This window comes from Syngnathus leptorhynchus, chromosome 18 (genome assembly GCF_054491065.1).
Source record: "Syngnathus leptorhynchus isolate UIUO chromosome 18, UIUO_Slep, whole genome shotgun sequence".
In the NCBI taxonomy this organism is placed as follows: Eukaryota; Metazoa; Chordata; class Actinopteri; order Syngnathiformes; family Syngnathidae; genus Syngnathus; species Syngnathus leptorhynchus.
This window is the reverse complement of record NC_141212.1, coordinates 2,135,867-2,163,825: the sequence shown is the minus strand read 5'-3', so window position 1 is coordinate 2,163,825 and position 27,959 is coordinate 2,135,867. Positions and strand designations below refer to the sequence as shown.

The 27,959-nt window shown below is 45.0% G+C and overlaps 5 protein-coding genes across 6 annotated transcripts; 3 read left to right on the top strand and 2 right to left on the bottom strand.

The window, feature by feature from the left end:
- Positions 1 to 2,175: 2,175 nt before the first annotated feature.
- On the bottom strand, positions 2,176 to 6,448 carry wtap (WT1 associated protein). The gene is made up of 8 exons (XM_085938003.1): positions 5,845 to 6,448; positions 5,342 to 5,379; positions 5,206 to 5,261; positions 5,066 to 5,124; positions 4,833 to 4,951; positions 4,362 to 4,540; positions 2,933 to 3,087; positions 2,176 to 2,847 (listed from the first exon to the last, which is right to left on the bottom strand). The coding sequence occupies exons 2-8, from the start codon at positions 5,369 to 5,371 to the stop codon at positions 2,228 to 2,230; spliced, it is 1,218 nt and encodes a 405-aa protein (XP_085794129.1). The 5' UTR covers positions 5,372 to 5,379; positions 5,845 to 6,448; the 3' UTR covers positions 2,176 to 2,227.
- A 233-nt stretch (positions 6,449 to 6,681) lies between these two features.
- sod2 (superoxide dismutase 2, mitochondrial) lies at positions 6,682 to 8,335 on the top strand. The gene is made up of 5 exons (XM_085938008.1): positions 6,682 to 6,833; positions 7,238 to 7,437; positions 7,506 to 7,622; positions 7,718 to 7,897; positions 7,971 to 8,335. The coding sequence occupies exons 1-5, from the start codon at positions 6,805 to 6,807 to the stop codon at positions 8,114 to 8,116; spliced, it is 672 nt and encodes a 223-aa protein (XP_085794134.1). The 5' UTR covers positions 6,682 to 6,804; the 3' UTR covers positions 8,117 to 8,335.
- Positions 8,332 to 22,721, bottom strand: LOC147042288 (mitochondrial basic amino acids transporter-like). Of its 2 annotated transcripts, none has more exons than XM_085938004.1 (6): positions 22,707 to 22,721; positions 12,964 to 13,047; positions 11,186 to 11,244; positions 10,339 to 10,382; positions 10,146 to 10,229; positions 8,332 to 10,047 (listed from the first exon to the last, which is right to left on the bottom strand). In XM_085938004.1, the coding sequence occupies exons 3-6, from the start codon at positions 11,211 to 11,213 to the stop codon at positions 9,271 to 9,273; spliced, it is 933 nt and encodes a 310-aa protein (XP_085794130.1). In that variant the 5' UTR covers positions 11,214 to 11,244; positions 12,964 to 13,047; positions 22,707 to 22,721; the 3' UTR covers positions 8,332 to 9,270. The 2 variants fall into 2 exon arrangements, with proteins under 2 accessions (XP_085794130.1, XP_085794131.1); XM_085938005.1 differs by lacking the exon at positions 22,707 to 22,721 and adding an exon at positions 21,074 to 21,135.
- On the top strand, positions 12,216 to 14,505 carry slc25a47a (solute carrier family 25 member 47a). Its single transcript, XM_085938006.1, has 6 exons — positions 12,216 to 12,387; positions 12,699 to 12,742; positions 12,831 to 12,902; positions 13,114 to 13,293; positions 13,363 to 13,618; positions 13,687 to 14,505. The coding sequence occupies exons 1-6, from the start codon at positions 12,351 to 12,353 to the stop codon at positions 13,998 to 14,000; spliced, it is 903 nt and encodes a 300-aa protein (XP_085794132.1). The 5' UTR covers positions 12,216 to 12,350; the 3' UTR covers positions 14,001 to 14,505.
- Positions 22,722 to 23,065: 344 nt separating the features above from the next.
- LOC147042287 (thyroxine 5-deiodinase-like) lies at positions 23,066 to 24,825 on the top strand. The gene has a single exon (XM_085938007.1). The coding sequence runs from the start codon at positions 23,124 to 23,126 to the stop codon at positions 23,919 to 23,921; it is 798 nt and encodes a 265-aa protein (XP_085794133.1). The 5' UTR covers positions 23,066 to 23,123; the 3' UTR covers positions 23,922 to 24,825.
- The last annotated feature ends 3,134 nt before the right edge of the window (positions 24,826 to 27,959 follow it).

The following is a 27,959-nucleotide window of genomic DNA, read 5'->3' as shown; positions in this document are numbered from 1 at the left end:
AAGTGAAAAGTGCCACACCCAAACAACCCCCCACTTTCTGATTGGCTGGTTGATCTGTGACGTCACTCGGACACTCCATTAGGTACACCGCCATTTTCAGGTGTACCTAATCACAGGCCACTTCATTAGGGAAAAATCATGGTCAAAATTTAAATGAAAGTGAAAAGTGCCACACCCAAACAACCCCCCACTTTCTGATTGGCTGTTTGATCGGTGACGTCACAAGGACACTCCATTAGGTACACCGCCATTTTCAGGTGTACCTAATAACAGGCCACTTCATTAGGGAAAAATCATGGTCAAAATTTAAATGAAAGTGAAAAGTGCCACACCCTAACAACCCCCCACTTTCTGATTGGCTGGTTGATCTGTGACGTCACAAGGACACTCCATTAGGTACACCGCCATTTTCAGGTGTACCTAATCACAGGCCACTTCATTAGGGAAAAATCATGGTCAAAATTTAAATGAAAGTGAAAAGTGCCACACCCAAACAACCCCCCACTTTCTGATTGGCTGGTTGATCTGTGACGTCATTCGGACACCTTATTAGGTACGCCGCCATTTTCAGGTGTACCTAATGACAGGCCACTTCATTAGGGAAAAATCAATGTCAAAGTTTAAATGAAAGTGAAAAGTGCCACACCCAAACAACCCCCCACTTTCTGATTGGCTGGTTGATCAGTGACGTCATTCGGACACCTTATTAGGTACGCCGCCATTTTCAGGTGTACCTAATGACAGGCCACTTCATTAGGGAAAAATCAGTGTCAAAGTTTAAATGAAAGTGAAAAGTGCCACACCCAAACAACCCCCCACTTTCTGATTGGCTGGTTGATCAGTGACGTCATTCGGACACCTTATTAGGTACGCCGCCATTTTCAGGTGTACCTAATGACAGGCCACTTCATTAGGGAAAAATCAGTGTCAAAGTTTAAATGAAAGTGAAAAGTGCCACACCCAAACAACCCCCCACTTTCTGATTGGCTGTTTGATCTGTGACGTCACAAGGACACTCCATTAGGTACACCGCCATTTTCAGGTGTACCTAATCACAGGCCACTTCATTAGGGAAAAATCATGGTCATGGTGCTCTTTTGGGGGACACCAAGACCTATTACACAACGTAAAACATACATATTGTCATATAAAGCAGTTAACCAAATGTCAGATTTTTGTTTTCATGCCCAAAAGAGTCAAAATAAGGAATAAAACACCAGACAAATTTTAACATAAATATTTATTCAAATAATAATAATAATAATAATAATATTAACAGTAAATTTCAAACCAGCAATCTAATGTGAAATTGCAGTAGATATATTGGATAACAATAATTAGGTGTGTATATGAATTATTAAATTATTATATATTGAAGTATTAAAAAAAAAAAGTATCAGTGTGTGTGGGGGCGACGATTTGTTGAACGATTCGTTTGAACAAATCTTTTGAGTGAATTGATTCTAAAGATTCGGTTCACTTAAATGAACAGGAATGCACATCACTACTTCCTGTTCCGTGCAAACAGCAGCTGATTCTGTGCAATTCTGCGCTATTACCTGACTAGGACAGCACGTCAGCGCCACCGTGTGTCGTGGAAGTAGTAGAGCTGATATGGATCTAAGGCAACCAATTATTTATTTATATACCTTTATTATATAGTTAAAAGAAAATGAAAAGCTACATTTTATTTTTTTTAGCAAGTCATACGTTTCATGTATTGATCAAGAGTAATAACTGGCTGTTCCCTTTGTATTAAAATCCTTTATTTGTATTTGGTCAGTACATGAAAAGGACTGAAGTCAGAATATGAACATCTCATAGAAACTACTCACAGAAGATTTTGAACATGTTTTTTTTTAAATGAAATTTTAAAATTGAAATAAAAAAATATGAACACAGGTCAATAGCTAAGTGAGATGTTTATGCCACAATTGTTGAAGTTGACAAGTTAAAACAGTGGATGAGTGGCCAACTGAAATGAACAGCAGACTGAAACATACTAGTGTTGTTTTAAATCAAACATCCGCTCAATTGCGTCTAACATTAACCATCTCCAATGTTCCCAAATGTGTTTCACAAGAAGCAAAAGGGGAAGGGCAGGAAAACAAAGTGCCTGACAGCAACGCTTGTATTACACACTATGCATTTGTCATCTTGTTCTGTAGAAAAAAAAAAAAAAAGACCATACGTTTTTTGTTTTGTTTTTTTTTAAATCAGGGGTACATTACAAAACGGCACCGTCGCTTGCGGTGGAGTCCAGGCCGTTTTGAGCGTGCCGTGAAGTCCTGGTGCCCTTGCTGACTTGGGCAGCAGCCTTGTCCTCGTGGAGATCGGTGGTGGAGTCCGTGTCGTTCGAGTGCTGAGTCAATGAGGTCTCGCTGCCCGTCGGAGAGTCCACGCTCTCGTAGCCTGCGCTCAAAGCGGCCGGCGCCCCACTCCGGGCGCCGCCGCCGTGACTCCCCGACACCTCCTCCGAGTGGTTGGACAGTTTGGTCTCGGCCTCACCGGGGCTGGACGCCATGGGAGACATGGCGAAGTCTTCGTCGGTGCTGCTGACCTCCCGGTAGAGGGCAGGCGCGGCGCCGCCTTTCTGGGAAGCGGCCGCCTTGCTGGGCCCGTTGGACACCCGCCCGAAGTCTTTGCCGGCAGGGTCCGAGGAGGGGGCCTGCTCCATGGGGACGGCCGGCTCGGTGATCGCTGACGTCCTGCTGGGCCCTGCGCAGACTCCCTGAGAGGGCTGAGTGAGCTGCTGCCGGGTGTCCTTGAGCTGCTGCTGCAGCACCAAGATGGTGCTCTGCATGCCCTCCACCTCCTCATCCAGCTGGATGATGAAGTCATTCAGCTCTAAGGGGGGGGCAACCAGCATGACAGGTTCAGATTCTTTTCAAAAATATGGCAAGTGATTGGAAAACAATTGTCTGGTTCTTACCATCTTGGCTGCTCTTCAGCTCCTCACTGTACTTCTTCTGCAGTGCCAGCTCGGCCTCCAGCTGGGCGATGCGCCCCTGCGACTGCTGTTTCCCCAGCTCCTGGTTTTCTTGGATCAGCATCCGACACTTGGCCATCAGCTTCTTCCCCGTCTGGCTGCAAGGGAAACAAGGCTGACATCACATGATGAACCAGGAGACAAAAACATGGCGAGGCAGAGGCATCCTAGAGACGGACGGCGGCGCCATCCGTCCCTCGCGTGGCGTTCTAAAACCACAATCAAACGTCATCAACATGGAAAACCGCAGCAGTTAGAAAGACACCACTGGACTAAAATGAAATCGATGTATTTCAAAGACTCTTCGGCGTTACCAGAAACAAGCTTGTATGAAACGTGATGAAATGGGAGTCACCTCAATACAGTATTCAACCTAAGCATGTTGCAGTCCCGCCCTGTCAAACTGTCCACATATTGCAGAAATACCAGAAAGCAATTAAGTCAAATAAAACTCAATGTCTTGCTGAGCGGCGGCTTTGGAAGGTCATGAATTTTGAACACACAACAGCACAAAACAGTCAAAGAGCCAACAATGCCAAAATACAAGCGGGCGGGCGGCCGGTACATTGTCATCAACTTCAACAACATTTTTGCATTGACAGCTCGCAAAGGGAAGTCGCCGTGCGCCTCGAGCGCCGCGTTTCCCGACGCTGGGGAGAAAACGCGGCGCTCGACGGCCAAGGAGGCTGATGATAGGAAAACAAGGCACAAAATAAACAAACACAAAACATGGAAACACGCTACCATGAGCGGGAGGGGGGGGGGGACGAGGGGGGGGTGCACCCAAAAGTACATTGCGGGTGAGGTCGTGGCTCCGCCCACAGTTCTAGTCTTACTTTTTAAAACTCTGCCACTCCGACTGGGTGGTGTCTAGACTGTCCCACAAGTCAGGTACGTGTGGCCCGTTCCACCGTTTAGACGAGTACGACAATTGTCTTTAGAGGCTTCCAATTGCGCTTTTTCGGCTAGCCGCCCCCTATTTTAGCTGTCAACTGTCTGCTTTGAGCGGAGGAGGCAGGTGGGGTTGGGGGGGTGGGGGCGGCGGCATATCCGTGCGGTAAAGGGACAGTCTTCAGGAACAGTCCGGACTCCTTTGATGGCGGTGGGTGGGGGCACAAGTGTCATCTGACCATACTGTGTCTCTCTCGCTCTCTCTTTTTTTTTTTTTTTTAAATAAAATTAATGACGTGCGGCTGCCGCAGCGCAGATCAAAAACAGTTTTTTTTTTTTTGGTAGTTTGAATGCTTTTAGTCAGTTTTCCCCCACCATAGTTCCTGCAGTGAGAGTGAGGTTGGTGGGGGCGTGCAGAAGTCTTGACTTCTATTGGGGAGGTGGTGGTTGCAGCGGGTGGTGTTATTTTGATTGTCGTTACCTATCAGGTGTAAATTTCCAGGCACTCAGTTCATTTTGGGCCTGCTCCAGTTTGTCTTTAGTCTGTTCCAGTTCGGCCTTCATTTTGAGGAAAAACAAGTTGATGGCCGGGTCCACCATGGACGAGCGCAGTTGGGCCGCGCTGGGCTGCTGGGCTTGCTTCAGGTACTGGATGTGCGTCTACGGGGAGGGAACAAAACAGCGTTATGAATCAGTAGAGTGCATAGCAAACATCAAAAGCATTCCTGCCTTTGTGGCTTGTAAGTGATATTTGTTAGTCCAAAAATCTGGAGCGTGACCAAGACTTGGTTAATAAATATAACGTGTTACAATGACAATGACAATAAGCATGCTTTGATTGACAGCACCCAAGATAAGCACAATTAGCATCTTCGAAGGTTCCCAAGTCTATTTGTAATGCAAATCATTCGAAAGCCCGCTGCCATTAATAGGAGCAGAAAAATTTACATACTGTGCACTCCTGCTCCTTGGTGGCAAGCCGCATGACCAGGATGTTCTCCCTACGGGCAGAGTCCTGCTGCTGCTGCTTGAGCTTCTCCTCAGATTCTTTCAGGCCCGGTACGTCATTGGCTGCCGGGCCCAGTGAAGAAAGCAAAGGCATCAAGAAACTAAGTCTCAGCTATAAACATTTCACGCATGATTGGCCATCAGGAGTCACACACGTGTGTGAGTATGCTTACTTACAACAAAGCTCTGCATATTTGGACTCCAGGACCTGCACATACGACTCGTGCTGTTTCCACCTAACAATAAGAGAAGATATGCAACAATGAGCTGCTTGTACCAAAAGGAACCAAAACTCGACTGTGTGTGTGTATATATACCGTGTGCACAGCTCCTCTCGGGTCAAGGTCTTCATGTCAGATTCACTGAGGCGAACCTGGGTGAAAAGACAACAAAGGAGTTAATATTAGATTTACAACTGTAGTAGTTAATTTATATAAAACAAGATAAGCTCACCTTTTTGGGCAAAGGCTCCTCGTTGGTCATTGTGAACTCTACGGGGGGGAGGGGGGGGGGGCACATAGTAAAGTAACTGCTTTTAAAACATTAAGACATCGTTACGATCTTAGACATGTTTATTTCAAATGTGTTGTTTTGAAGCAAGACGATAAAGGGGAAATGAAGCTACCCAGCTAGTACAGAGCGTCCGTAGCCTCGCGAGTGTGGTGGCTAGCAGTTAGCACGAGAGCCACAACAAGCTAACGTTAACGCTCGCCCGCTAAAACTGCACACGGCGTCGCCCCCTTCTATTCCAACGTACGCATTATGTTCACCCCGCGAAGCGTAGTTTGGATAATTCCCCGAGGAAAAAGCAATAACACATCAATCTCGCCCTGTGTTTCGGGCACCTTGTTATCACAAAATGGCGGTGAAGGAAACGACTCCCTCCCTTTCGCTCCTTTTCCTCAAACTAGCGGACTGTCGAGCTGCACGAAACGGGGCCTTCAAATGCCACTTACCAGCTCCCCCCACCTCCCGTTTGCGGCGGTGGTTTCCAGGCGTTTCGGCTGGAAAGATTCCTTCACGGCGGGTTGTCGAAAGCGAGTTGATATTTAGGCGAGGAGCTCCGTCATGTTGTTGAGCGAGGGGCAGGACAGAAGCGAATGGAACGAACGAGCCAGGCGGGCGGCTGGATGGCGACGAGCTCTTGCCGAGTCACACAAAGAGTACAGGAGAGAGGGGGGGGTGTATCAGAGAAAAGAAAACCGAACACGACCTATCACTTTCCACACGTTTTGGGACACAAAATGGAAGTTTCACTGAGTTTCACGGAACAAGTATTAATTCTAATTGCTAATGATGCACCAAAATCCAGATTTTGTTATCTCATTTATTATTTGCCCCAAACCTTCTTCTGCAGTCCTCCATCGACTAATCCAAGGTTAAACGGTTTATTCAGCCTGGTCCCCACCCCATAAATTGAGGAAAAATAACGATTATAACATCAACTCTCCCATTCTCAATTTAACTATGTAGCATTTAATTTCAAAGCATTCAAATTCTGCGTCAACTCTTAATTATTCACACGCAATTTTAGATAGAGGTTTTTGTTGTCCGGTTGGTCGTGTTTTGAAGAACAGACAGCTCTTTAGGATACATACGATCTTTGGAGTTCTGTCGTCATCGTAGTTTTTGTGATTATATCCTTTTAAGTGTATAAAATATTTGCAAATATTTTATAAATACTAAGAATATTTTTTAAAATTGACATTGTTTAATACTGCTCATTGAATTGGGTGTAAATTTAAACTATACATAAGAACTTCACGCCTAATAATTTCAAAGAACACCCCCACGTGATGTCAATGGTACGGTCGCACGCTGCTGTCAAATCGAACTTACGCATTTGAGTTCAAGGGCAGTCATTGAAAGCATTCAGTTAAGTAAGCAGCCTCTGTTCTGCTAACATCGTCGCGAACATGCTCTGCAGAGTTGCTCAGATACGCAGGTAAAGCAAAAATCATTTCCCAGCCATATATGTGCACTTGGTGAACAGTGTCCGTGAATTAGCCAGGGCGCGACACTGCTGTGCTGCTTATACAAAGCTAACACATGCTAACACACTGAAGCTGCCTGGCTACTGGCTAAGTTAGTTTGTTGCGCACTTATTTTGAAAGACGCACTTTGACTGCCAAGTATTTCGCTTCAAATGTATTCAGGTAACGTATGTGTACTATTCTGGATAATCTAGTGCCAATTCCTTTCTAATCAAACCCGTAACTTGGAATGAAGTCACTTTTAAGTTGCCATGAGTTACATAAAGCTTAAAAGCAAAATGATTGACCAAATAATGTTATTGTGCAGCACTCAACATAGTAAAAAATCAAATCTGCTTCACTTTACCTGTCTCAGGTGTGCTGCTAGTTTGAGTCAAGCCGTCCAGCAGGTTTACAGACAGAAGCACACGCTTCCTGACCTGACATACGATTATGGCGCCCTGGAGCCTCACATCAACGCCGAGATCATGCAGCTGCACCACAGCAAGCACCACGCCACGTATGTCAACAACCTCAACGTGGCCGAGGAGAAATATAAGGAGGCGCTGGCAAAAGGTAGTGAATATATTTGGCTAGTTCAGTACAAGTTGTGACTACCTTTTCCCCTTTGGTCGTTGTTTTAGGAGACGTGACGACACAGGTGGCCCTTCAGCCTGCTCTCAAATTCAACGGAGGAGGTCACATCAACCACACCATCTTCTGGACTAACCTCTCTCCCAATGGTGGGGGTGAGCCACAAGGTAACATAAGCCAATTTGCTTCCTATTGCCGGGTAAAATCATGTGGGAGAAAAAATGCAAAGCTTCCAAATATATTTTCGGCATTGTTCCGTCAGGGGACCTCATGGCAGCCATCCAGCGGGACTTTGGCTCCTTCCAGAGCATGAAGGAGAGGATGTCTGCTGCCACGGTGGCAGTTCAAGGCTCAGGCTGGGGTTGGCTGGGCTACGACAAGCAGGCGGCACGACTTAGTATCGCCGCTTGCGCCAACCAGGATCCCCTGCAAGGAACCACAGGTCAGCAGCATCTATTTCCCCCCCCTCATCTTATCAAATACTTCTTTTCTAAGCTCCCTGTGACCCTCACCAGGCCTCATCCCGCTCCTGGGCATCGACGTCTGGGAGCACGCCTACTACCTGCAATACAAAAATGTCCGACCTGACTACGTTAAGGCCATCTGGAATGTCATCAACTGGGAGAATGTGAGCGAGCGTCTGCAGACGGCCAAGAAATAGACTCAAAATAAAGTCATTGCAGATCATTTGTTTAATTTTGTATCATGAGCACCCTACTTTATTAAAAATGCAGGTTCTCTTCTTGTCTATCAAGCGCACAAAAAAAGTTAACATCTTACCTGAAGGAGGAGCATTGCAATCATATGTTGGAATCTGTCACGGTCAAACCAAATCATGTAATCAGTGTTATTTTGCATGTGTAATAAAAAGGTGACTTGATTTATTGTATTTTATTCATATCAACAAGAAAATATATTATACATCATATCCGGGTCTTAAGTTAAACTCACAGCCAACTGCATGAGGCAATAAAATATTGAAATTATTCATTTGTGATATTCATAGACTAAAAAAAAATCTTTGACCAATAGCAACCGCCTCGTATAAGGAGCAAGGCAATAAAGCAGATAGGTTCCCAAAACAAAAACACGCAAAAAAGTTATATGGCAAATATAATTATAGCAATAACTTAATTTTTATAACAAGAATAAAGTTGGAATAATAATCTGCTATCATTAAATGCATGAACACACTTATTTTTCCTCTACTATTCTGACAGTATAAATAAAACATATCTGATTTGATGCTCAGCTTATTGCATAGCTTTTTTTTTCAGTGACAAATCCAGCATTCCGTTTTTTAAAAAAGCAGCACGTGAGACAGTAAAATCTTAAATAGGTCAAATTAAAGTTCCGACAGTATCAAATGCTGGAGTGTAAATACCGTACATTCGGCGTTGCCGTCAAAAACACGCAGGCAACCAAAAAGAAACATTCCAGTTCGAACGTACCCTTTCGTTTTGGTCATCGGTCCCTCCGCGCTCCGTCACGTGATAAAGTTGTGCATTTCTAAAGCGCTTTTGTTCCCTTGTGTCAAACAACACTTGATTATTATGATTGTTATCAACACAATTAGCTGCGATCACAATTTCATGCACTCAGACAACAAAGTGCTTTGTCCTCAGTAAGGCCAGGAAGACTAACCGGTTAAAAGAAAAATAATTCAATACAAGAATAATTTCGGTCAAGATTAAAATCTGAATAAAATGTCCATAATTTGTCATTAATTAACATCTAGTCAAGGAAGTAAATAAAACAAACCCTCGTAGCGATTTGGACTTTAGCTTGCGAGGCTGTAAAGTGTCGCAACAGTACTCACAGTCCGGATGTTTGGGCCTGAGCTTGACCTTGAGGGTGGTGGCTGGCGGGCTGGGTCGGCGCCTCGCACTCATTGGCGTCCCGCTCGTGCCCGCGTGCGTACATGAGCACCAGCGTGACGGTGGCGAAAGTGGCGGCGTTGACGGGGAAGGCGCGCAGCAACGTGGACGTGAGTCCCCGCGTGAACACCATGTACCCCTCTTTGCGCACGCTCTGCCGCACGCAGTCGGCGATACCGGCGTAGCGGTTGACCCCGCCCACGCCGTCCGCCTGCAGCCGCGACTTGATCACGTCCACCGGGTAGGTGGAGAGCCACGAGGCGATGCCCGCCATGCCGCCGGCGAACAGAAGCTTGGGGATCATGTAGCGGTCTTCGGGCTCGCAGCCTAGCTGCCGCGTCAGCACGTCGTACGTTAGGAAATAGAAGCCAAAAGCGGGCGTCTCGCGGATAAAGGTGGTCACCATGCCCCGGTTGATCCCCCACAAGCCTTCGCGGCGATAAATGCGTATCAGGCAGTCCACAGAGTTCTTGTACACCTTCCGGGTGGACTTCTTCTCGCCCGAGCCTTGTATCTGCATGCGCGTCTTGGCCAGCTCCATCGGGCAGCAGATGACGCACTGGATGGCGCCGGCCGCCGCGCCCGCCAAAAACTGGTTGGTGGGCGTGTCCTGGCCCAGCACGCGCATGGCCTGGCCCTGCACGCCGAACACAATGGCGTTGATGAAGGTCAGGCCCATCATCGGAGAGCCGATGCCTTTGTACAAACCAAACGCCTGCGAGAGGCGCAGAGAAGACGCATCAATCACTTGCGGTATCGGTACTTGGTATCAGCGATATTCAAGAATTAACAATTAGCAGTCACTGTACATACCGACTCCTGGCGGATGATCGACTGGAAACAGTGAAAGGTGCCGCGGTAAAGAGGCTTATTAACATTCTGGACCTGGAGTCTGACCTTGAGGAAAAACAAACGCGCATACTGATGACTGTCTAATATTATTTCTTTCAGTTTGAATATATTTTTATTGTTTCGTGTGTAAATAGGTATAAAGGTTCTTTCCTACCTTCACTGTGTCAAATGGGTGACCAACTAAAACTCCAGCAGCACCTGAGGACAAACCACAAAAATAAATAAGTATGAAACCATCATTTTTTTCTTGAGTCAAGTTTAAGCCTTTTATGATTAAAGTCTTTCATAATGGGACTCGGAGGTCAGACGAATCAAAGCCGATAGTTGTAAACAAATGTCCGAAAGCTCATCTGACATAAGCAGCTGCTTGATCACATGACCCATGTGTAAAGAGGGTGGCCATCAGCTGATTGCCAGGAAAAGAACACAAGCATGTGTGTGTTTGACACAAATGACGCGACCTCATGTCAACTACTAGTGTGAAATAGAGACAAGAGGCGGACCAAAAAAAAAAAAAAAAAAAGAGTGAAAGTGGAGGTGAAGTATAAATAAAATAAATAAAGGGGAAATTATTGTAACTAGATGTGATATTAAAAAATCTATAATGTAGATTTAGGGCAGTCTTCTTATCAAATAAAAATGTCAGACACATAGAACTTACTTTTTTCTCATATTATTACAAATTTCCCCATTTGGATCAATTTTACAAAATTCTTATTTCATTTATATTTCCTGTGATCTCGCATTGGAAAGGACAAAGCCAAAGTAAACATAAAGCAATATTAGCTTCAAAGCTATTTCCCTATCAATATTTAAGTGGGACTGCATAATCAGAGGATGATTATTTCATTGTCAAACCAGTCCCTTCACAAACACCAGAGATGGAAGTCATTTTGAGGATCTTCAAGGTTCCCGGACCACAAATCAGGACGCGGTTCCTCTTTAAAAATGCATTTAGTCGTAATCTGAACGGGGGGGGGGGAGAGATGAGCCGCACTCACCGCCAATGCAGCCAGCCACGAAGTCCATCACCGCTCGAGTCACCTCTGAGTAATTGCGCCTCAAGGGAAAACACGTTAATCTAGATTATTTTTCACACCCAGTTAATCGACTTCTTACTCGCCCACGCACATGATGACAACCCCCGTGACAGACTATTTATATGGCAAGTGGAGCGACGTTTATTTTCCGCAGGGGATCCTCTTTCCTTCTTCCTTCACGGCTCTGTTACGTTCGAATGCTAATTTGTAATTTTGTGTTTTATTTCTAATACAACTACCGCGTGACCTCTTCGTCCTCCCAGAAGCGCGCTTGACAGCTCGTGTGTCCGAAGCTTCTCAGAGGTTGCCTTGGAGCAGTGAGCGTCACAGGAAGTCAATTTGCGAAGGGGGAGGAGTTTGGCATCTTTCTGACTAATCAGAGGCCGCGAACGAAGCCGACGCCTTGCTTGTATCAATGTTTACAATTTGGGATTGGCTAACATTTGGAGTGGGGGGGGGGGGGGGGGTGTTCCACAGGTTTGAATTACGTCAGTGTGGGGTTTGGGGGTTTCTGACCAATCAAATGGCTGGAACGAAGCCGACACCTGCGTGTTTCGTTGATACTTCTAGGAAATTAGTTAACAACGGGAAATTGTTTATTTGTTTCGAAAACGTATATGTCAATCCACACACAAACATCTGTAAACCACTAAAGTTTCCTGGATTTACAACGTACCGGGAAGTATCGTAAGGAGCTTTTCTGACCAATCAAACGCCGCCATTCTGTTTGTGTACATTTTTCTAGCCTGCCATTGGCCAACAGGGGAGAAGGGGTGGATCTTAAACAACGTCACGAGCGATGTAAAGTTTCTTTTTGGGCCAAATGTGACGTTAAATGGAGCAAGGATAATAAATTACTTCAACAAAATGTCTCCAAAATAAATTCTTTATCAGTAAAGCACTTTGTTTTACAAGATTACTTTTTTTATTTTGTCGTTCGACTAAACCCGGAAATTGTAGTGACGTATGGTTCACCGCCTTCCGAGACCCCGCCCCGTGATGTTACACTACAGTCATTCTGCAAGGTTGGTTACGTGAACGTGGGGCGAGAGAGCAACCCTGGAAACAAGAATGGCGGCACACCCATGAACGTATTCACGGCGGGTTCTGTTGACATGCTGACAGGATGCACATCGCCGATTTCGTGTCCGGCTCGTTGGCAGGTAACAGTTTACACATGCCGGTGGCTGGCCACTGTCTATGACGTTATCTGTCCGTTTTACATCATCGACAGTGCACACAGTGATAGTAGTTATCAATTCATACACAGGTAATAAAAAAATTAGTAGCAGCTTATTTTTGTCCGGGTACTTGTCTTTTATGTTCCATACTGAACGAACCAGGCAAGCCGGTTTGTACGTTGTAAATTGACCCCCAGGGCTTCCGTAGTCTTTTATTAGAAACGTTGAGTCGACGACATATTTTTATGAAAGTCAATTTCTGTGTATGTTTGATGCTCTTATTCTTTGCGCAGGGGCCTGCGGCATGACTGTGGGATACCCGCTGGACACCGTCAAGGTGCACGGTCTAAATTTTTTTTTTTTTTTTGGAACTTGCATATATGATTTCAAATTAGGTGTAAAAATCATTTCATTCAATTCTCCAGGTCAGGATCCAAACTCAAAAACAGTTTACGGGAATATGGCAGTGTATCGCCACCACGTTTTCCAAAGAAGGGGTGAGAATATACGCACATTGCCACTTCATTAGGTACACGACACAACGTTTCGAGGCCTTACCATTTCGATGCAGATGGATGAGTATCCTGTCACAGTCCGCTTACAATTGCCATATTCCAGAGTCACCCAAAATAAGTCAAATATCTGCAAAAGAGAAAAAGATGCTTTCAACACATATGTGTACAATCCTATTTTTTGTGACATCATCAGGTGCACGGCTTCTTCAAAGGCATGTCGCTACCGATGGCGACCATCTCCGTCACGTCCTCGGTGGCGTTCGGAACCTACAGGAATTGTCTGCAGTGTTTGAAGCAGGCGCGAGGGGCCGCCCAAGGCCCCAGCACCAAGCCAGAGGTTTTTCTTTCAGGGATGGTGGGCGGCATAACGCAGGTACGTGACTGGACAGTCATAAGGCTCCAGAAAATAAATAGATGACATTTCCTTTCCTCCCTCGCCAAGATGTTGCTGGTAGCGCCCGGTGACATTGTCAAAGTGCGCCTCCAGTGTCAGACAGAGTCATTGCGGCGAGGGACCAAGCCCAAGTACCGCGGGCCGGTCCACTGTATGCTGAGCATCCTCAAGGAGGAGGGCCTGCGGGGGTTGTACCGGGGGGCCATGCCACTGGCGTTGAGGGACGGCCCCGGGTTCGCCATGTACTTTCTGACCTACAACACCATTTGTGAATGGCTGACGGAGAGCGGGAGGGAGAAGCCAGGTAGAGTGCAAGACTTGATAGAGAAAATCCCAAATCAGATTTTTGTATAAAAAGGTCTTCTCTTGCAGCGTGGAGCGCAGTGATGTTGGCCGGGGGCTTTGCGGGAACGGTGGCGTGGTCCATCAGCACGCCCATGGATGTGATTAAGGCTCGGCTGCAGGCGGACGGCGCCCGGGAGACGCGGCGCTACAGGGGCTTCGTGCACTGCATCGCCGAAACCATACGCACCGAGGGAGTGGGCGTTTTCTTCCGGAGTCTGGGCATCAACTGCCTGCGCGCTTTCCCCGTCAACCTGGTGGTGTTCGTCACCTACGAGCTTTTCATGAGCCTCTTGCAGGCCAAGCCGGACAGCACGGAGACACCTCGGGTGGGCTTGGAATGAATTTTTCAACTTTGGTACAGCTGAGATATTTTTCCAAGGACCCTCCTAATAGCAATCAAACATATTGTATACCTCTGAAAGTGGCAAGTATTATTTTATCAAACAGACTAAATTTGTTTTTTTGAACATTATGCGGTAACAAGGTGGCCTCTAGGTGGTGCTATCGGCTTGCCAATTGTGGCTCTTGGCCGGAAAGAACTGACTAGGGAAAAACAAGCTGCAACACGCACATTAAAATGTATGTGTAACTATATTTATTGGTGAATGGGAGTATTTTTGCGTCTTGAATCAAAAAATCTAATGCATTGGCATTTGGTAATTTTGTTGTATATCAAAACAGCGTTTCCTCGACTTAAAAAAGTTCATTCAAAATATTTATTCATTGGCGTTTCTTGGGGATTGTACGCCCTCTTGTGGCGGTGTCTGGAATTGTTTTTACTCTAGTGATTGTGGTCCAAGCGGGTAGGATCTTTTTGAAGGTCAAGTTATTAAATTTTTAAGGTGACATTCAAGTGGTGGTTCATGATTGAAATTAAAATTGCATTTGCAAGTTTCAGTATTAAATACGACCTTGTATTTTACGGGGATGACCGCTCCAATGACAATTATAACGTTCCAGTCAAAACCGCATTTGGCGACAAAATATAGCACACAGTAAACGAGATCCCTGCACAGTATTAACGATCTTACGTCAAGTACGGTCACTTGATTTAAATGACACCGTACGCGTAAACTAACAAGGTTTAATTCATATTATTCCAGATATGCACAAATCAAGGCCTCACTCCTCCAAAATAAAAAATCTGATTGTTTGGTCACAACTATGCTAACGATCGTAATAAAAATTACACCCGTGGCATTTTTATGGGTTGAGTGGCTATGTGAGATCATTATCATTCCAACCAGCATGCTGACATCACGTCTTCACATTAAAGCTGTGCAGAGAACACCAGCTGAGGGGAAAAAAAAAAAAAGTAATATAAGGTGCTGATAACGACCACGCCTGACAACCATGTGAACAAGTCGTTTCCGCCTAGTCCGCATCAACGCTTGTACGTCAATCTGTCCTTTTCTAACACTCCAGTCCGGCCTTTTCACGCCGATTGGCGTCTGGGCTATTTTGGGACATCTGCGCTCTCACGGCGGTGACGTGTGCTGCTGGGTAAAAACTCGCCGCGGCTCAGGCGGCCCCGGACCCCGACGGAAGCCTGACATGGCGTCAAGGAGGAAGCTTGGAAAGCAGATGGGAGTGAAGGATATCATTTTGTCAAGCACGCGATTACTCAGGAGGCGAGCGAGTCATTGAATGCAGTCATCCGCATATTCACTTCACAAAAAGATACACCAGATTGTAAACCATTCCCCTTAGAAATCTAAAATCATCATCCGAAGCTCTTGAGATCCCGTATGTCAACATCAAGCGGGATTCAGAAAAGACGGGAGAAGATCTATGCAAGGAACGACATTAATGAGCAACACGCGGAGCGGCTGTGGAAAAAGCCTTTGACAGCCGACACGCCGACACCCTACGGAGGATCCTTCCCGCATGTGGAATACCAAATGAGCTTGTACTCTTCAGCGAGTGCTTTAATGTCCTGTGCGGAAAAGGGCGAGCACACATTTCAAGCGAAAATCCGCACGGGACTGGAATGTCGATGACGACGATGTTCTTTCACATCTTCGACAGATGTAGAGAAGGAGCAACGGATGAAACAAGAAACAAGAAACAATATGTAGAACTACACTGCATGTTCACGAGTGACCTGGCTCAAGTTGGCTAATTAGAAAAGGAGGGGGGAAAAAAAAACTTCAACAAAAGTCGTGTTGTTGTTTAAGCTTAATTAAGGTGATCTTTAAGTAGATCTCAGCGCTTGATATGTTGAGTAATCCAAACTGGATAAGTCGTGCTTAAAAGGTGACCATGTACATTCTTTGTCCCAAATCTAGATTAAGGTCAACATGTAGAGTCTGAGCTGCCTATGCAGGATGACCTTTAACCTTTGCTGCTAACCGTGTGTGTTTGCATCAGCAGTTACATGAACATCAGTTACATGATTTACAAAAAATGGGACAAAAGAGTCTCAGTGACACAGGAAGTCAGCCATTTTGTTTGAAAGAAGCCATTTTGGGCTTGTTGTAGAACAGGAAGACGGCCATTTTGGCGGTCTTGATATCTCTAAAAATTCATATCCTGAACGATGGAAACTATTTCTATATTTTATCTTCCAAGTCCAATGGTCTAGCATTCAAAACAAACACATTGGGAGGACATTGGGCTTCCTTACAAAAGAAGCCTTGTGTCCTACAATCCTTTGTCAAGCGTAGCCTCAAACCGCCGTTTGACGCCGACCTCCTCTTGACATGAAAATAACAGTCGGGCCCCAATTAATTGCGTAACCTATCAGATCATGGAGCGGTGTTTTCGTCCCGGCTACGACGCTCAATTACGCACGGACGCCATTCTTCCCATGCTGTCCATCGTCGCCGTGTTTGTCCAACAAGAACAGCTACTTTATAATTGAGAGAGGGCTGTAAAAAGGCCAACTTTAGCCCACAACAAACAAACAATGCACTTTCTCATGGCTTGTGAAGCATTGAATTCGACATATGGCGGATGTTGGATAGAATAATGGCCGACATTCCTCCGTGGGGCTCTTTACGCTTGCATAATTGCCACCGTCGGACCTTTGCTCTCGTCGGCGTCTTTGCTGCTTACAAATTAATGACGACGTCCGACGTAAAACCATAAAGATAATTTACCAAATGTGGAAATCAGCTCTTTCGAAAGGTTGGACAAGTTCAATGACCGCTAACTCTTTCATCGGTATTGACTCTGGTTTTGAGTTACGCGCTAACATAGTCAGCGTACAGTAAAGTTCATATCAGGACTCGGACACAGGAGCCCCCCCCGTTTCCCCTCGCCCGCTTATTAGTTATCGTAGCAAAAGAGTAAACAGGTCACCCGAGCGGACGTTCCAGCTTGTACAAAAGGCCACACACAGCAGGCGTAGCATCAGAGATGGTATTCGCTGAATATCACCAAACAGTTGTAAACGTTCCAAATTAAAAAAAGATGCCCTACTTAAAGTCTTTTGTGGCCAAAGCGTCCCAACTGTCGCTCGAGTTCGGTAAGAAGCAAACCCCCCCCGTTCCCGTGAATGTCTTTGTGGGGTCATGAGAACAAATGTACGGGAATTATTCAATCTAATTTTCGGCATCCAAAGAACAATATTTCGTGACTTTGACCAAATTCATTTGTTTGGGCTTCTTTGCTTGACGCTGTTGCAAAGTGTTCATTAGAGTCAGTAACTGGAACAATTTTAGCTCAATGATAATCCCAACACCGAGCCGATTACCTTCAAGCAGAAACGTGCTTCTTATGTGTCTAACAAGGTCCTAGGATCCAAATATTTGGTTTTCAGCCATTATGCCGGAGGAAATTAATACCGGGGGATTATTTGGTATTACTGTTAATCCGCCTGGTTATAGAAGTAAAACGTGTCATTGTAAAGCTTTCTATTATTCTTTTATTTTAAACTTATTCTTTTATTTTTAACTTTATTATGTTTATTTTATTTTTCACTTAAATTAATTTATGTTTTACATGTGACAAACGTATTGCTCATTTGCAGCGAACTTTAAATTTTGAGCAGAGAATTTTTGTTAATAAAACAAAATATATATATATTCCTACAGGAGTGTGGATACATTTGCCACTCCTCACCAACAGAGGGCGACCTCGTACCAGAAAGTTGTCAAGCTAGCCATCTTCAGTAACTCTTACTAATATCTTTTACAGGGTAAGGAAGCAGGGAATCAAATTTGACTGACTCGAGTTCAAATAAATGTCACAAAGCTCCATATAAGACAACACGAATGAGATTAGTTAGGTAAGCAAAATGCATGATACTAAAATAATTTCAGTTAAATTCAACATAACAAAATAAAATTGTATCATCAGTTAAAAACATGTATTTTTTTTTTTAAAGATATTATTTATCTATAATCAGTTACACACTTTTTTTTTTAAAGACTCTTATTTAACACGCCTATTATTACAGATTCTCAGGGTCACGTCAGGCGAGTTGGTCGCCCCCCCTGCGTGGACAACATCCTGCAAAAGACCTGAAAGGCTGGGGTCGTGTCCTCAAAAGCTTTGGCTCAGAGACAGTCTCTGGATTCCAAAAACAAAAAACACAACCCAAAAAAAAAAACTTTGGCGCTGAGTGGATGCCATGTGATCATGGCATCGCGCCGGACAAGACATTGGGGAAGTCAGTTATGGCGGCCGAACGTACAAAGTTCGATCGAGCGTTGTCGAGTAATTCGAGAGACAAATTCCACGAGGAAAAATGACTCGCATAGCTTCAGCGCTAATGCCAAACCAAACACACTGCGTCACGTCACTGAGTTATGTGAGTGTTTGGTGCACCGAGAAGGCGGCGAGGTGAGCCGAGGACAGGATATGAAAAGGAGAGAGTGCACTAAAGGACAGGACACTGGCAAGACAAAGAAAGCCACGAGTCCGAGGAGCAAAAGAAAAACCTCCAAGGAAGGGCACGTTTGCAAGTTGCGAAATGGCGCAGTCAAATGCCGAAATGATTATTTTGTCTCTTAACGTCAATACAGATGTGACATTAAAGATAATTGATCAAATTTTTGCGGCATTTTATTTTGCCTTTATTTGTTTAATCCACACGATGTTTATTATTATTATTATTATCATCAAGGTGAGTCGATTAATCGGCAACTAATTGATTCTCAAATTAATCAATAAATGATTCTTATTTTTTGGCAGATTTTTTTTTCACAGACACAGACCTGTTATTGAATCATAATCGATTTATGGTTTGAGCAATTTGAACTATGTTGATGTTATTGTGCAGGTGTCTGCTGTGCATGTATGATTGATGACCGAATGATATCTTGCATTTGTGGAATGGTCTCAAGAGGAAAGCACAGGAAGAATCGGAAAAATCTGATAGACATCAGCACACATCCGTTTCCAATCCACAATTTGGACGGCGATTTTACGGCTTGGTCTAAATGCGTTTGAAACGAGCTGGTACAATTGCAAACGGGTTCGAGTGGCGCAACAAGCGGAAACACGTCTTTTGCTTCCGAAAACTAGGACACGGCGCTCTGGTAAACATGACGGCGGCGAGCAGAGCAGAAGTGTTGCAATGGCAGACGTGTTCCTCGTATGAGTCACACTTTGAAAACACCTGCTGCTCACAGCTGGAAAAGAACTACACACCCATGAATCACCCAGGTGGAGGACATAAATTCATACCTGACTAGCTGTGACCCTAAACCACCAATTCTTGACTAAAATCCCTGGAAAGTCGAAATAAAGCTTATGTACATTTGAAATACCACAAAAAGGAACCCCCCCCCCCCGTTTTTTTCTTCACATGCCTCCACTTACGAGGTTGATAACGATTGCGTAACGTCAACTCACAAACAAAATGTACTGGCCGGATTCAGTGATGCATAGGGAGCAAAAGGTCACACGCACAAAAGCAAAATAATGACGGCGGTCCTGTCGCAACAGCTGCAATGTGGGGGGGGAAGCCCACTGACACAAATAACTCATCGAGTGAACCCTGCAAAATTAAAGTCCCCAACATACACACAAAGACTTGACACCAAATCAACAAGCTGCGAGCTTATCGGGTTCTTCAAGGCTATCTGCTTGACGTTTTGAACCTAGCACACAAAACAACATCTAGCGCTTCACTTTCTGTTTGACAAGATGACGACGTTTCAAGGAACACCAAGTGAGCAACAAAAGCGGCGGGTCGCATCACGCACGGCCGAGTGTGAAAGCATCACTTAAGCAAGTCCGGGATTTTACTAAACCAACTGAACCTGCGTGTATGTGTCCTCGCCAGAAGAACACGTCTTCACGTGCTTGCAATCACTCAACAAGCTCATAAAAACACCAATGACTTCCGCTGAACTGAACGCAAACAGATTTTTTAAGGTAAGCTGGGAAATTTCCAAACTGGCAACAACAAAGCATTTTGCGACTACATTCCGTTGATGTTTATCTGAATTGTCGTTTCATCGGCGCGTAGCGAATCCCTCCGAGGTCAGCGTGTTTGTTGGTCTCGGCCCGGGTAGATTTGAACTCATTGCCACGTGGTTTCCCTTTCAACTAATGATTGACTTTCAAGTAGTTTATCAACTTCATAAACTTCAACATAAAGGCTGTCGTAGGCACACTTTGTCCCGAACTTATCGCTCCGCTAAAGTATGTTAAGAAGACATTTAAGGGTTAGTCTTGTGATAAACTGTCCACTTTATTAGGTACACCCGTACTGTCTACCCAAAATATCAAAACACCTACAACCACGACATGTGTGATGTTATGCCCGTTGCTCCGTCACACGGATTCACTCCAAAATGTCAACGGTCAGAATGTGCGTCAGCCAAGCTGGAACTTTCCCTGCGATAACATCTCGGATTGCGCACGTCTCTCCCAAATCCGCCCCGGTGCATCCCTGTCGGGCGCTTTGAGCAACATGCTGTGAGAGTCCAAAAAGTTTTGACACTCTTGCCCCCCCCCCCCGGCCTCATGTGACAAAACTATTCAATCACTCCCGTGTTACTCGACATCATATCACCCTCTGTTTGAACCTTCACTCGAGAGGTGGCCTTCGCTCCAAAGAAAAAAAAAAAAAACAACTACAAAGAAAATACATGAGTGAGCGCCAATGCAAAATTCACAGTTAAGAGAATTGGGACATTTCCAAATTCCCACGAGGGAAAGTGAAATGGAACGTTACCTGAGGTCAAAACCTGACACCACTCAACAAAAAAAGCATCAACAAAGATTCGGAACTAGCCGCTAACGAAGCGAGCCCAAAATCGAGTCGAGGAACACTCTGCCATACGCAGCTAAGAAGACGGGGGGAGGGGGGGGGGGGTCGTGCACAGCCCCGGCGATGCGAGGTGATGCATACCCATACGGGAGTGCGTGACGGTTGCCTAGCAACTACAAACCCACTCAAACGTTGCCTGGCGAGCAGACGGGCCATGAATAGGCACAAGTTGCAGACTTGACTCACCCGGGTATCATGGCAGTAGAACTCCATGACATCCAAAACACACACACACACATATATGTGAGTGTGTGTGGACGCACGGCGTCTTCAATATGACAATCCAGTCTAATGGTTTGAGCTGGGCCGCTGCCACACTTTGTGCTTTGCTGCAGGCTCTTTCCAGCCTGCTTTGACTATTCTGGGATGTCCTCACATGAACCCATGCAGGTCTCCCGCCAGCATCTAATGAAAGAAAGCTTCCGACAGTTTTATCTTGGGAAAATAATCAATAAAAATTAAGCCGACTGTTTGTTCACAAAGACCCGCTCGTCCAATCGACTCGTGAGGGAAGTAAAGGTGACGACGCGGCATCAAATGGGAGGGAATCTTTTCCCCCCCCCCCAATCAAAAATGATTTCCTACTTACTCATAAAGGGAATATCTTGACTGTGTGAGACATATAAAAGACTCAACATCTTATATATGTTTGATTTGTGAGTGCATTTAAATGTGTGTCGGCGAGCGCACGTGCGCTTAAGCGATCGAACATAATGTGCTCGGGAGACTTATTCATAAGGCGGCTGGCTATTCTTGAGAAAAAAAAGAAAAAAAAAGCAACATTCCTCCCCCCCAAGAGAGGAAAATGTCCTGCAGGTGGCGCTATACAGGAAAGCTTCCATTTTCATCTGGTACACAGTTTGCTGCTCTATCGGCGGAGGTCAACAATTGAAAACATGGCATGTTAATTTCCGCTATTATCCAACATATTACCCAACGATGAAAAACAAAAACACAATGGGACCATATCCTTTGTGGTGTTTAGTTGAAAAGATCTTCTGGGTTTTTTTTTTTTACCGACTTTGCATACGATCGTGTGGCTGTATCAAACGTACATATGGGCAATTGTGCTCATTTCTTATGCCCGGGCGACATTCCTTGACAAGCGTTTCATCAAAAACACACTCTGCTTCCATCTGCTCGGCGGAGGAGGCAAACGATGACGCATATGCCTCACATGTGGCTGGCGAAGGAGGGAGGGAACGAGCAAGGAAAGGAGTGGGAGAGGAGAACATGATGATGAGCGTGATGATGTCACCAAAAAAAAAAAAGGTGGGGAGGGCCGGGGTGAGTGGGTTTTAACGGGGTCTGGCCAGGCAACGCTAAGAATGTATCTGATCCATCAATTACATGGCATTGTTAATACTTCAATATGTTTTAATAATGCAATCATTTATTACAAAAACCAGCAGCTAATATACGGAATTGAATATTCTGGTAACCCCCCCCAAAAAAGGATCACGTTTATTTTATTTAATCTAAAAAAAAGAATCTAGCCGAATATAGTTACACACAAGTGCATTATTTTGCACATAGTTGTTTAAAAATAATTAAATTGCAAAAAGAAATATCGAATATTCTAATTTTTTATTTATTGGGAACCAATTGAATATGAATAAGTAAATCTCGTACATTTCTTTCACATTCCTCTATTTGAATTTCATTTGCAAGTCAAGCTGGCAATGACCCTTTATTCCGATGAAAATAAAACAATATGCAAACAAGATGTTTGAGCACACTTTCCTGTTTCTTAATGAGAGCTCCAAACCGTGAATGAATCGCCCACACCATCTCATCTCGCTTGCACCAACTCACTCACCTTCACTTGTGTGTGTGTGGGTCCAGCGCCGTCTAGCGTTGACAAACGTCCCTACACTTGTTTCAAGGAGCTCCCAGCTGGTGTTGACGTCAAACTTTTTTCTTTTTTTCCCCCCCCTTCTTTCTTCACCATCCACTGGGGAAAGAGAACAGAATGTAATGAATATGGATCTAAAAGGGTGTGTTATTAAGGTGATTACAATATGCGTAAAAGCGCGCGCGCGCGCGCAAACTAGTGCAAACGAGGTGAGAGGAGGTAATCCCCCACCATGTGAGTGGGCGGAGATGATTTAAACGGTGCAGGCCATATAAAAGGAGGGCGCGCGCACGTCGGGAGAGTTCCGTTCCAAATGTGTGGAGGCGACTGACGTCCGCCTTGGATCTTGGATCCGTAGAGTCCGTTTCCTCGTCGCGCACCATGCACGACTCCGGCGGGGTGCAGCTGGCGCGAGCTCTGAAGCACGCCGCCCTCTTTCTGCTACTGGTGCCTCGCTTTCTAGCCGCGGCCGTGACACTGTGGCTCCTGGACTTCTTGTGCATTCGCCGCAAGGTGCTACTCCAGATGGGCGCGCGGCCGCACAGCGCCGACGACCCGCCGTTGTGCGTGTCCGACTCCAACCGCATGTTCACGCTGGAGTCGCTGCGAGCCGTGTGGTACGGCCAAAAGCTGGACCTGCTCAAATCAGCGCGGCTGGGACGCGCGGCGCCCAACACGGAGGTGGTGTTGATGCCCGAGCGGCGCCCGGTGCGCATCCTGGACTGCATGCGCGGCACGCGGCCGCTGGTGCTTAACTTCGGCAGCTGCTCCTGACCGCCCTTCATGACGCGCCTGGCCGCCTTCCAGCGCGTCGTCAGCCAATACGGCGACATCGCCGACTTCGTGGTGGTCTACATTGAGGAGGCGCACCCGGCTGACGGCTGGGTGAGCTCCGACGCCCCCTACCAGATCCTCAAACACCGCTGCCTAGAGGACCGGCTGAGCGCCGCGCGCCTGATGCTGGCGCGGGTGCCCGGCAGCAGCGTGGTGGTGGACAACATGGACAACTCGTCCAACGCCGCCTACGGAGCCTACTTCGAGAGACTCTACATCGTGCGTGACCAGAGGGTGGTCTACCAGGGTGGCCGGGGCCCGGAGGGCTACCGGATTTCGGAGCTCAGGAAGTGGCTGGAACAGTACCGGAGGGACATGATTGCGTGTCCGGTGCTGCAAGCCTAACCCAGGAGCAGCCTTGTTTATGTTCTTTTTTTAATTTTTTTTTTTATAAACTTTTTGTTTGCCTGCGCACACACACGGAGTGTTTTCGTATACGTTTGGATGTGTGTTGATTACTCCTTGAAATCAGGGGTTCTCAAACATTTCGGGTGCAGGGGACCCCCCCACCCCACCCAATAAACTGCCATCCCTAAAGGAACACCATTACAACTGCTGCAATATTGAAAAGATGGACCAATCCATCACTCGGGCCAATTTGACCCAACAAAGTGCATTAAAAAAAAAACTGTTTTCATACTATTATTCCAAGAAAACAGATTATTGTGACAGGACCAGTCTGCATCAATGGTATTTTTCAAAGTAGTCTAGAAGTGATCCGAAAGTCCCATTTAAAAAAAAAATGAATTTCCCACGACATTCTTATGCAACCCTAATACAACTTTTATTCTCTAAAGGAAGCCTCTACTAGCGAAGAAAATAGAACTGTTGTTGAATAAAAATGCTTTTTTTTGTTCTACAAATAAACGACTTTCTTGTGGAATATGCAAATTCCTAAAGAAGACAAGTTGTGTTATCCAGAAAAGTCCGGTTTCAAGTGTTATGTCACTTGTTATCAAGACACTTAATTAGCCCCAAGCCTAGGAAGGGAGTAATGTGTTTACTGTTTTTGTTTTTTTATACTGTCACTAGTTGTTTCATACAGACAATTTGTTTTGTTTTTTTGATTCCAACTTATTTTGCAGTCCCTCCAAGCGACAGCTGGCAGGAACCCCAGTATGAGAACCATCAAACGCCTATTATAGATTGGTTGGGTTCCAGGTGGCACGCTGGGGTGTCTGCGTGAAGTTCAGTTCTTCAACGGCCCAGCCACAGAACCGACACTGATGTTTGTGACACCCCAGTGGGCGGGCGGGCGGGGATGACGATGGTACGATATGACGTGATGTCACGCCGATGTGTAATTAATCTCTTTTTTTTGTATCAAATAAATAAGTGACAATATCACGATGCTGTTTTTTTTTTTTTCCTGACTACCTCATTCATGATGCATAAAACATGGATGTTCCCTGATAGAGCGATTGTGTAAGATATTTGTTGAGCATTTCCAAGATGCAAACAAAATGCAATGCATACCGCCGATCATGTGACACATGCACGGATGGAGGATTAGGGATTACCGAGCTCTGATTCACACTGGTCCCAAGAGGTTCACTTTTCAAACGCCCTCGTCTCCATCCTGGATCATTCTCAGATGCCCTGTTGTTGTCACTTTTGTCTTGTCAGGGCTGGGCAAGGAACAAAAACAAACACACACACACACAAAAATTAAAAAAAGAACAGCAGACACAAAAATCAGTGAGAGGGGGGGGAAAAAAAAAAGATTGATAACATCAGGCTGACCAAATAGATTTGATAAGACTGTTGCAGTTGTTTACGGTTGTATCGAAAGCGCCACTAATTTATATCGGCTCGGTTTTCTTCCAATGCTGCAACGGTTAAGTGAAGAAAAAAAAATTACTCGGTAAGTTAATTTATGTTTGTGTTTATAGAATGTAAATAAACGCACAATTCCAGGCGCTAAGCAGTCCAATGTACACAATTCAGAGTCTATTTTTAAAGATCACTATTTCGGGTTGACCTTTGAAGTGTTGAGGGGCCCTCCGCTCAGTAACCTGTCGAAAGTTCACCCGGAGTGTGTTTGGACTTGTTTATAAAAAAAAAAAAAAATAGTTCCATAAATCCATAAACACGGGTGGAAAATTAACAAAATGCTTGTGAAAGGGAAGGTAAACAAAAGACTGAAGGTTGCTGTTTAATTAGCTTTCGGGCAACTGCACAAAGGGAAGAAAAAAAAAAAAGACATTGTGTGACATTGATGAGAAAGTGTAATTTCCGAGGAATATTTCCCGTGCTCGTTTATAAATGGAAAACAGTGTTGCGTGTGTTTCACATGATTAGTGTCCTCACAAGTAAAAAGATAAGATAAAAGTTTGGACACACACGACAACTATAGATACCGAATGAACAATCTCGTGTGTCTGGAAAACAACAAAACATATTTCTGTCAGCAAATTCTTCAAAATTCATTTGGATTGAATTTGCACAGCTATTATTTCAACCCAAGCGGCTAAAAGTGGAGCAGAAAAGTTTGTACAATGCAATGATTTTATTTACGGATTAAAAAAAAAAAACTAAATGTGCCTCGGGGTCACGATGACCCATGACCGCTTCTGCTGTACGAAATAAACAAACGTAACCTGAGGGGGGGGGTTAATTAATAATAAAAGGGAAAGAGTGCTGTGCGTGTGCACGTCATGCGTACAATGATAACATGAGTCATACGGTGTGTAGAAACATCACGTAAAAAAATAAAAAGGGGGGGGGGACTCAGATGCTGCCGTGCCAATTCTCCACAGCGGCAAATTACAAGTTTATGACTTCTTGACTACAAACTTCAAACAGTACCAAAATAAAGCAAAAAAACCGGATGAAACATTCGCGGCTTTATGCTGGGCGTGAGAAAAGGAGGTGCAAATTGCATGGATCACCTCAGCGTGGCATCTGTGTCCCGGTTGCCATGGCGACCTGGTTGCCATGAGATCCATTTTATCTGGAGAGTTTGTGTCGGCTGGTGCAGATGTCACCGGGCACCGCTTCTCAATAATAACACTGTGGAAAGCAAACAGTGGACACATTAGGAGGAGGAGGACAAAAAAATGATATTTAAAAAAAAAAAAAAGCATTTAGGGTACCAGCTTTTGTTTTTTTTTCTTCTAAAGAGCCAAGTGCGCTTGTGTGGCACTCATGAATGGAACCAGATGACTCAGGTTGGCCTCCTCCTCCACATGACGCAAGTCTGAGCGCATCTGACGCGTGGCTCGGCTGTGCATCCGCTCTCTTTCCACTTCGCTGCCGTACGTTGATGCTTCTTCGCTTGCCGGATCAATGGCAGGATCTATTTGGTGGGAGGTGAAGCAAAAAAAAAAAAAAAAAACAATAATAATCATCTCACTTGATTTGATCCACAAAGCAACATTAGAAACATTGGTCAAGTTGATCTAGCCGAGCTCCGTTAATATATTTCCAGGCCCCACAAAGACTTTTAGCTCTACTTTTGGAATGTCCAAGGCAAGGCAGACAGCAACGTTGATTAACGACACTAGAGCCGAGTGGTCCAACGACTTCTTTCGAAAATAAAACTACTACAAAGAAATGATGTCGGATGAGTGATTATAATTGGAAGTTATCCGTGCAAGAGGTCCTGCTAAGAGCTTCTGTCTTTGGCCAGCGCCTCGACTTTTTCCCCTCTTCGAAACATTGATTTGAGACTTCTTTCTCCAAACTCCGGTGGTTTTTAAGCCACGTTCTCAATCATAAATGACTTGGTGCCGGATAAAAGACGTTTAAGCGTATTTTTTTTGGAATGGCGTGGTGTGTCTTCAGATTACCATGTGCTCTACAGACTGTTAAAATATGAACCTTTGGAGGCATGCAAGAGTGGTTAACCTCCAAAACGAAAGCAGAGAAAAAAAAAAAAAAAATGCCGCCAACAAATATCAGGAAGACTCAAGATTGTATTAAATGAACAGTTCTGGGCCGAGTAGATTCGCGTGACTATCAATCGAGCGTAATAAGACAATTTGATCAGGGCTGTTATCTCATTGGGAGTGATAGCTTAGCTTCAGTTGCTTGAAAATAAAAAATACAAATAAAAATAATCAATACAATGCCAGAGTTGCATTAACACGGCTTGACCTCAAAGTTGGCCGCTGTTGTCCAATTAGAGAAAGGCGCTCCTGTTTTTGTACTGACCACGTGTGTGACCTTTTATAGACACCGCTCGAGATAAACGAGTCGCATTCCTGCTCTATTTTGGTTTGTTTTTGTGTCGATACACCCGACTCAAGCGGATCTTATTTTCTCTTTCGCACGGTAAGAAAGGACACAAAACGCCATTGTGCATCAACGGCGTTTGGATTTACATATTTGTAAAGGCTCCTTTTATGTTGTGAGTCAAGTTGTTTTCTGTTCATATTGTTC